Below are 10,227 nucleotides of genomic sequence, written 5' to 3'. Positions count from 1 at the left end.
TGAGGTCTGTCTTATCAGGTAAATTACTGTACACAGTGTATTCATTAATTTTCATTTTCATGTAGTAAAGGCTCTATGCCTTCATAAAGTACGTACTTTTCCTTTGTTTAAGGGTATTTGGGCAGTTTATTCTCTGTTGTATTCTCCAGCAAACAATACATACAAGTACAGTACACTATTTTCTGAGGAAACACGCATACTTATCCTTTATTAACCCCATTCCCGATAACCCAGCATTTTCACAAACTCGGCCACCCTTCGGTCCACATTAGGCCGAGTTTTCGAGGTTCTACTGTATTATAATAGCAGAACAAAATAAATGACATTTGAATTTATAAGAATATGTTAACTAGAATAAAATAAAATATGCAATTATCAATTAAGTTTTTAATGATTATTATTTCTGACTTTGTTTTAGTATACTAGGAATTTGGAATGTATATTTAAAGTTTCAACAAAAACAGTTAAAGGAAGGTATTTAAATATGAAAGTTATCGTTCATGTGTTTTATAGTTAACAATTTTTTCTTTTTTCTTTTATGGTGGAAAAAAAATTTAATGTTTAATTTTTAATTTTCAGTAAAATTACCAAATGCAAAACAATGGCTTCCTGTCTTGAAAGATTATTTAGAAAACCACATTTTAAATCTTCATATCTTACAAGAATTAAGGTAGTATAGATGTTTATAAAGAAAATTATCTATACCTAGATCCTATTATGTGAATGTTTGCTTTATGAATCTTTTTCTTAAACATGAAGAATTCTTATCGTAAAATATTTTACTATATATATTTTTGATTTAGATATATAAATTAAAAAATGCAGAGCAAAACTTTTAACACATGAATCATTATGTTATATGTAAACAATTCTTTAGCTGCTTTCTACAGATTTAATGGAGATTGTGGCAGTGAATGTCTTATTTGTTTACAAATTCTTTTATGTTAAGCTTATACTGTCTGTTCTCTTATTTCATGCTTTTTATTTTGACTATCCTTATTTCTTGTCTCCAAAAACTTTGAGAATGCTGAAGAAATGTTAGCCATATATCAAATATCATTGCTTTGTTTTGATAGTAGCATAATTTAAAAAATGTTAATTTTACAAGGGACACATTTAAAAATTCTAATTGATTAACAGTTGATGACATCTGTGATCTCTGATGGAAATCCAATAGAGGTAGAAATATGCCATTTTACATGATAAAAGTACTGTATCTAAGGAGTTTATTCAAAAAAAAAAAAAACAAAAACAAAAAAGCAAAATCAGTATTTGTTTTTAGTTGTGTCATCATCAAAGTAAAGCAGCAATATATTGTTAAATTGAATGTGAAAAATGAAAGAGTCACTGGTATTCTATGAAGGAATTACAGTAGAGCGTCGTTTATCCGAATCAATTGGGGACTGGGATTGTTTGGATAACTTATTTTTCGGATAATCGATTATGTACGAAAAAATATATTAATCTATCCTGTGTTGAAATTTTTCTCTGTTGCGTGTCGCTTTGCGTTGAATTTTCGTCAATGTTAAGCCTAACATAAACTTTTTAAAATAATGATCGTGGCTATTGTATCATTAAAAATGATTTCTTTATGTTTTACAAATGAAATATATACATTGAAAAATATAAAAACAAATAAAAATTATACTTTAGGCCGACTGGAATTCTTTCGGATAATCAACTTTCGGATAAACGATGCTCTACTGTATAGATAATTCTTTATAAATTCTTGCCAATATAAATTTAAGTGTAAATTTATTTTGTTTAAAATTCATTTTTATTTATGTAATCAATATAAGATTGAAAATGGCATAAATTTAAATTGTTTTCATAAATATGGATTATTTTTTTAGATTAAAAGTTAAAAGTGTTAGTTAAAGCTATCGTAGTAGTTACTATATTAATGTGGTGATAAATTTTTAATTAATATATATAATTTTAGATTAAATTATACCAAATGATTATATTTCTAAAACAAATTTTTTGCTTTAATGTTAGTTTGAGGTTAAATACAGAATATCTACCTGGTATTGGTATTTCTGTAAACAGTTTAGATGGGATTTATAATGGAAAAAACCATAATTCTATTATTAATATTCAGGTTAGTAATTTTTGTGAAGTTTGTTTTTTGTTTCTCAATAATAATTTATAACAGATGATTTTTAATATAGGAGCAGTCATTTCAGTTATGTTCACAAACCCCTGATTATATTTATTCACCATCAGAAAGTCAAGATCAGTCTATTTTGCCTTCAAGAATCTTTTGTCTTTCTCCTACTTTGGGTATGTTTTTATCACAGTTAAATGATTTCAATAAATATTTTTATCCATACAACCTTTGATTATATATAAAATTCAGGAACATCTGGAGAAGTGATTTTGAAAAGAGAAAGAAAATATATTAGAAGTCCATTGTTAAATGATCCACTTTGTAGTCCAAATTTAAGAGATTCCAACAATAGAAGGTTTTTTTTTTCTTTTAATATTTCAGTAATTTCTTATAGTTTAAATTTAAATGTAATTATTTAATAATTATTTATATTTAGGAAATCTCCTGTTATACAATTAGAAAAGATTGGTCAGAAGCAAACAACAAAAGTCATTTGGCATTCTAACTGTTCCTCTAATGAAAATTTGTCTGACTCTTCTGTCAGAAATATTGATTCGTATTATTCTGCAGCATATAATCATGCTAATAGATCAGATAGTATTTTATCGACAAATTCTAGGAAGCAACTTATGAATGTTTTCAATGAAGAAAAAGAATTTTCTACTGTTGATTGTAATGTTAAAAGTAAATTTGCTGAAAAGGTATAAATAATGAAAAATCTTTGTAAATTTTTTTTATTTGTTATTTTTTAAACATTATTTATTTAGTTAATTGTTTATTATTATATGTCGATAAGAGAAAATGAATATCCGCAGTCTGCATTATTGAAATATTTATTTAAAATTTTCTTTAGTTCTGAATTTTTATTATTTGTTTTTTTAAATTTTTTTCTTTAAACACTGAACATAGTTTATCTGCTTTTTAACTTTAATTCAGTACTTAAAATTTATAAAAGAAGAATAATAATATACTTTTAAATATGCTTAAACTGTGTTTAGTTTTATAATTGAATTTTTGGTGATAAATATTAAATATACAATGTTTTATGTGCTTATTATTTTTTTAATGATTTGAGTAATTTGTTATTACTGTTTGGATAATTCTAATGATTAGATTATTGGAATAATTTATAATTGAATTAGGAAAAATTTTAATAATTTTAAAAAATAATAAATAATTTTGTATTTTTAAAAATTTAATTATAAAACTTTATTTAATTTCATATAATTTCATTTTCTGTACTTTTAAATTAGTATTTTTGTTTTAGGTATGTACCAGATTGTGGTCGAATTTTCATTTTTAATATATTATCATGTTTATTATAATTGTTTATTTTTGCTTTAATGTTTTCAAAAATATATGTAAAATTTTTAAAATTATTCTATACAATAACTAGAAACTTGTGTAACAGACACAAATCATTAAAGCCTCCGAAAATGAAAATCGATAAACATTTATTGTATATTTGAAATCAATTCTTTGATTAAATAGATATTGATTCAAAACATTTAAATTTACTATTTTTTAAAATGATGATATTAATTAGACTTACTAATTTATATAATTTATTTAAGCCATTTTAATTTATAAAAATGTATTAGTAGTAATTAGTAATTTATATTAATAGAGTAATAATTTATTTAAGCCATTCTGATTTATTACTTTTCTGTGAAAATTACAGATGTGGGTAAACAATGCCTGATCAAACCTTTTCCAAAAATGCATAAAAATTAACTCTGGTAGAGCCTATTCCACATCTGGATACATTTTAGTTTACAATCATTTATTGTGAATTAAGGCTATAGAGAACAAATTTAATTGTACACTGCCACATCACTGTTTGTTGTCCAACTTTTCAAACTATTATTTTGTTAAATAAAATTTAAAGTATAGTATTAAAAGTGAGTTTTTCAAAAATGGTAAATTATCCAATTGTGGAATAGTGTGATACACAACCTGATCAGTTACAAAGATTTCAGACACAAAAGAATTCAGATATCGTGCACATTTTGTAAAAAGTTTAAAACTATCATTCTTGTATTTAAATAATTACAAAATAGCTAAAGAATCAAAGGATTGATATTCATTTGCTGATAAAAAAAAAAATTGAATACAAAATATCCACTTTTTACAGTTATATAAACTAATAATAAAATGCTTTATTATTAGTTTATATAGCTGTAAAAATTGGCATAATCATCAAAAGAGATATTAAATAAAAAAGTTGCAGACACTGCATAATAGGATAAAGAACCACAGGTATTGATGATGATAGCTTGTGAAATGGTCATTTACATCTGTGCATGTTCAGGTGTTTGTTGTTAAAATCTGCAGAAATTTCAATGATGTTTTCTGGTAATTTCAAATAATTGCACATGTGCATGAGAAAGCATACATTCTAGAAGGTTCTTGATTCCATTTATTGAAAAGGTTTATGTAAGTACATTTCTTTGATTAAATTCATCCAATCCTTCCATTAAAAATGGATGAATTTAATCAAAGAAATGTAATTGAAAGATTTTATACTGAAAATCACAAAAATGGAAAAAATCTTATACAGTTAAATATTTCTTTGCAATCAGATTTCCATTGTGTACAGTGTATAGCATCATTTTAAGGGTAGAGCAAGAGGAAGGACTGCTGAAAGGACAGGAAATGATTGAAGATGAAGAAAATGGCTGAAAAGAAGGGAGGATGAGACCTTGGAAAAAGTTAGACAAATGCTTAGAAAATTATGTAGAAAGTTCAAAATTTCACATAGACATGTTTGCTAGATTAGTCTGCTCCAAAATACATGATGAAGAAACTTACTAATCAAAAAATCCTGCAGAAGTTGCTTGATGGAATCTTGAAGTCATCAAACAATTTTGATGTGATTATGGACAACAAGTCCTATTTCAATTTTGATGGAAGCAACTGTGCTGCTAACAATCACTGTTTCATCAAAGAGGGGCTAGATGTGAATCCTGAAGTCACACACCAAGATTTCGCTGAAGCTTCTGGTTTGTCTGGCAATCAGACAAAGGAACATTCATGGACCTTAATTGTCTTGTCATGGTTCTTCATCATCAAAGAAGTACATGGCAATGAATGCATACAGAAGAGATTTTTAGTATCCTTCCTAAAAAAATACTGTACTCTCTTGACAAAGGATATTGTCTTCTGACTAGACATGGCTACTACCCATTCTGCTCACAACACAGTTGCCAAGTTGGACCATTATGGAATTTTCATCTTATGTGAAGTCAGTAATCCAAATGTTCTGCAATTGAGCCCAATTCAGAGATTTTGATATCAATTGAAGCAAAAAGTTTATGAAAATGGTTTGGAAGCTAGATCTGAAAAGGATTTGGAGAACAGGATCAAGGCCTAAACTTTTTTACTTTGAAGTTGACTGCTTCCAGTGATTAATGGAACAGGTTAAGATTAAAGTTTGAATGGTAGTGGATCACAGTCTCAAGATCTGAATGTTAAACACTCTGTATGTTAAACATGCACCTCAACAGACATATTTCTTCATGTTTTAGTCTCAACTGGAATGCAAAACAAGCTGATGAGAATCTTAAGTGTTGCCTGAAAAAATTAAACAAGACACCTGAAATTAGTTTACCACTTCCTATGACCACATATTGCTCCTTCTTGCTGAAATTCACACTGCAGATTCAGTACATGGATGCCATTTAATAATGTGGGAAATCTCTTGACGAGATATGCATTGCAAAATTTAAATGTCCATTAGTGGAATGGTCTCCCCAGTCTATGGAATTGTATAAGTTTAAAAGTTTAATCAAGTAAATATTATTTCAGCTTTTTGTTGTCTTTATTGAAAGCCATAAACTTGAAATTATTTATTAACTAAATGTACAATTAGTATGCAAACAATATCAAACATTATAGTATATAATTAAAGATAGAAAATAATGTGGTCTATTCATGCTTTTTAATTTCATTATCTACTAACAATAATGTGAATTTGTTGAAAGAATTTATAAGAGAATTTTCAAATTTTGATTCTTCTCTATTTTTATATTGTAATAATATCACAAGATAATTTTTCTATATTTATGTATAATTAATAGTAATTATTAATTACAACAATTACTATCTTATTCCATATTTAGCTGATAAAAAGGATATAATAAAGGTAATCATAGCAGTAGTTGTCAATTTTAACTATATATTATTTTTTATTCTATATATATTAAATTAATTAAAAAAAATTAAAATGAAAAAGTATTATTTTTTCTCTTTTGATGTATTTTTAAAAAAATAAATGGCGAAGATATTTGCAAATTACTGAAATTATCCTATTTATGTTTTTTATTATGTAGATTGTTGAGTCAGTTTTGAATGGATCTGAATCAGATAGTTTTGAGAATGTGCCGTCATATTCAGTTGACAATTTAACACCGGATTTATTTGGTAATTAGATGATATAATNTTCAAAAGCATCAACTACCATTCTTCAGTTATCCACAGATAAATCCATTTGTAATTTTTTAAGATTACAAGAAATTTCACAAGAATTGCACAAAAAATGGCATAAAAATGCAAGGTAAGTAAAAGAACACAATAAATTCTAATTTAATGAACTAATTGGAAGAATGAAGTGTCCACTATTGATGAAAATCTGTTAAATCAAATGTGTTGTATAAGAATACATTAATAATGAAATTACAATGTACAGGATGTATTTAAATAGTCCTATAATATACAAGCATGAATAAAATATAATTGTAATGTACACTGAGTAATTTATGATCATTAATTCATTGACTTATTGACCCAATCTCTTAAAATAAAATTCTATTGGTGAATGAAGAAAAGGTTCTATGGTTATTTCTTTTAGGAAGAAATTTTTTATCTGTTAAATCAAGGGTTTAATGTATATATGTATACATTTATAACAAAAAATAAATAAATAAAAAATGTAACATTTTAATGTATTAGAATAAATTTTCAAGAAATTGGAAAAACATATTGATCTTGAATATACATTTGCTGAGTTAATATAGTTGATTTTATATATTTCAGCTGGGCATCTTCCTCCAATAGACAATGCACTTACTATTAGAGAGTTATCTGTAACTTTCAACTGCACTGTTTATTAAAATAAATACAGTATTTCTAATTGTATTAAAATTTTAACACCAAAAGAGGGTATTTTTACTTTATTTAAATATGCTTAGTGTTTGTAGTCATAATATATTTTCAACATTAAAAAATCATTTTGCCTTGAAAATTTTAAGATTTGACACTTAATTTCGGAATAAGGAAGTTAATTTTACTTGAATTTTGTATCCAAGAACAATTTTTGCTGTAAGAAACAAATTTCAATCACTAAAACAAGCAACAAACTGTTTATTAGAAATTTTTTCCTGTCAATATTTAATAATGACAAAATATAGAATCTGTATTATAATTTCTGTAAATAATTTGAAATTTTTCTTTTTATGATATGTACCTTTTATAAATCATTAGTGAATCATCATTTCAGTAATATAATTCAAAATGTTTTATAGTTTTTAAATATTAAAACAGGTAATTATTAATTATTAGTAAACTAGCAATTTTTTATTTATTTACTTTTATAGTTATATTAATTCTTATTTAGATGATGATAAATGATATTTCAATCTTTTTCAAAAATGCTATTTTGTGATAGGTAGACAGATATATTAAAAATTTATTTCAAATATTTCATATAATTTTATTTCAGAGACTTGATTTCTATTCATAAATCATTAAAAAGAAGAATTACAGAAAAAAGGGAGTTACTGAAAGAAAAACAAAAACAACTTATTGCTAGGTAATAAATTGACTAATTAATTAAATGTTTTATACTAAGTAACCAAGAATAAGTATTTTTGTATATATTTTGGTTTTCTTGTATGGTTGTATGACTATATTAAATCACATAAAGTTATGAGACACTTAATTAAAAGATTAATACTCTCACATTGAAATGGTTACGTTTGCTATCTATTTTGTGTAAAATTAAAGTTTTCATATTCTTCATGGTAACATAATTTGTTTTATTTATTTTTATCACTTGTAAAATTGTTTCTAATATCACAATAAAAGAAGAATTTTGATATGAGATGATTTCATCCCTAGTTACTGCCTTCTGTATTTTTATCTTTATGTAATTAACTGTAAATGAATATATTAATATTTCTAATATCACATATTAATTTCCAATTAATTTCTATATTTTTTTATTATATAGTTTATGTCAAAAAAATCTCAGTTTGAAAACAGTAGAGAGAGAAAATCAGGAAGTAGAATTAGAAAAATGTGTAAATAGTAAAAATGAAAAAATGGAAAAAGTAAGTTTTGTTTATTTTTTAATTGTACTATTTTGAATATTGAAAGATTAATAGAAGTAAACTATTTAATGACAATGTCACTCAATTCTTGCAGACTTAAAGTATAAATTTAAGAATTTTAATGAAATCATAAATATAAATGATATATTTATAATATGATTTGGATTTTCTTATTTTAAATTATATCACTTAAATATAAATTCATGGAAACCAGAAGTTACTTTATTTCAATTCAAAACTTTTCCCCTGAAAGGAGTTAGATAGATGACTGGCCAACTCCATTGTACAGGGCAAGATACTACTAATTTGAGGTGGAGAGCATATATTTTAAATTAAATAAATTAAAAATATGGTTATTAAAAATGCAGCCTGGCATTGTGACGATGTCACAATAAATAATTGCTCATTTTATTCTAAATTTGTTATTCATACAGAAATAAATACTAGTCAATTTTTAACTCAATTATGTTTCTGTATAAATTACCAATTTAGAATAAAATCCAAATTTGGTATTCATACAGAAACTTAATTGAGATAAAAATTGACCAGTATCTAATATAATACCAATGATAATTTCTTTTAAAATACATAATTATTAAATTAATATTTGCTGGTTCCTTTACATTGATTAAATATATTTATAATTTAAAATTAATAGTCTTTGTAGCATTACAAATATAAAAATTGGAAAAAGCCATAGATGATAAAAATTTTGTAACATTGATTTACATTATTTTGTTTTTGTATGTTAAATGCAGTTTTAAGAATCTTGATTTGATAACTTGTTAAATATAGCAAATATGCATTTGAAATTAAAACATTTATATGTTAAAAGGTTTAATAATAGTTAATTATATGTAAAATTTATGATGGTATTGAAATGCATTTACTTGTTAGTATCTTCTGTAACAGAAGAAAATTTGGAAATATTCATTGATAATAGTTTGTATTCTATCCATTACAGTTATCTGATGTACGTATTATTGTTATAATTGGAACTAAAACATTAATGTAGAATGTTATCATTAATATGTGTTTACTCATAAGATTATGATTACGCTCATAAAGGAAAGAATATTGAAATGCATTTTTTTGTTATGTGATATGTTTTATTTTGATTATTTGATTTGTTCCCCATAGCTTCATTTAATAAACATAGCTACAAGATTCTTCTAATTTGAATCATTTTGTAATTAATGTTTATATGTGATTACAGGGAAATGAGTTTAATATGTTCTTTTTTTATCAGTATAATGTAATTGTTATTGAAACCTAAAAACTTGTCTAACTTTTTTAGATTTGTAACATTTGTAGACAAAATATTTTTTTAAAAGTAAGTTTTATAATTTAAATTTTCATTAGTTGGTACAGCATTTTTTGTATCAAACAAAAATCTTACAATTTTTTAAAAAATAAAGTTTAATTTAATCTAATACTTAATAATACAGTCCATCCTCAATAAAATGCAGTATATAAGTGTGGTATGGTTTATTAATTGTTAATGTTCATTACATTGAAAAATTGCTAATACACCAGGTTCTAATGTAGCAGCAAAATAACAATGAATAAATTAAAAATAGTCTTAATTATAATAATAATTTAGTAGAAAAATAATAAAAAATGTATAATTAGTGTATTGAAATATTTAATCATGAACATTCCTATTCTTGTACATGTTTTTTTTTTTTAGATATATATTAGAAATATATATATATATAGATGAAATATATTTATTTGCTGTTAAGAGATTATATTTCAAGAAAAAGTTTTATGAAATTTTCTTTAATG

At 24.3% G+C, this 10,227-nt stretch overlaps 2 protein-coding genes across 2 annotated transcripts in view; both read left to right on the top strand.

The window, feature by feature from the left end:
- Positions 1 to 6,540, top strand: part of LOC111625485 — a 16,095-nt gene extending 9,555 nt beyond the window's left edge. The window contains exons 3-9 of the mRNA XM_023368670.1: positions 419 to 474; positions 580 to 670; positions 1,999 to 2,101; positions 2,172 to 2,283; positions 2,360 to 2,465; positions 2,547 to 2,811; positions 6,442 to 6,540. Of these exons, the coding sequence (XP_023224438.1) occupies positions 419 to 474; positions 580 to 670; positions 1,999 to 2,101; positions 2,172 to 2,283; positions 2,360 to 2,465; positions 2,547 to 2,811; positions 6,442 to 6,540 (832 nt within the window). The remainder of the gene's footprint in view (positions 1 to 418; positions 475 to 579; positions 671 to 1,998; positions 2,102 to 2,171; positions 2,284 to 2,359; positions 2,466 to 2,546; positions 2,812 to 6,441) is intronic.
- A 2,768-nt stretch (positions 6,541 to 9,308) lies between these two features.
- LOC111625401 overlaps positions 9,309 to 10,227 on the top strand; it is a 19,165-nt gene continuing 18,246 nt past the window's right edge. The window contains exon 1 of the mRNA XM_023368571.1: positions 9,309 to 9,412. Within this exon, the coding sequence (XP_023224339.1) occupies positions 9,309 to 9,412 (104 nt within the window). The remainder of the gene's footprint in view (positions 9,413 to 10,227) is intronic.

This window comes from Centruroides sculpturatus, unplaced genomic scaffold (assembly GCF_000671375.1).
Source record: "Centruroides sculpturatus isolate CEXI.00-Female unplaced genomic scaffold, Cexi_2.0 scaffold93, whole genome shotgun sequence".
NCBI lineage: Eukaryota > Metazoa > Arthropoda > Arachnida > Scorpiones > Buthidae > Centruroides > Centruroides sculpturatus.
This window is presented reverse-complemented; position numbering and strand designations above follow the sequence as displayed.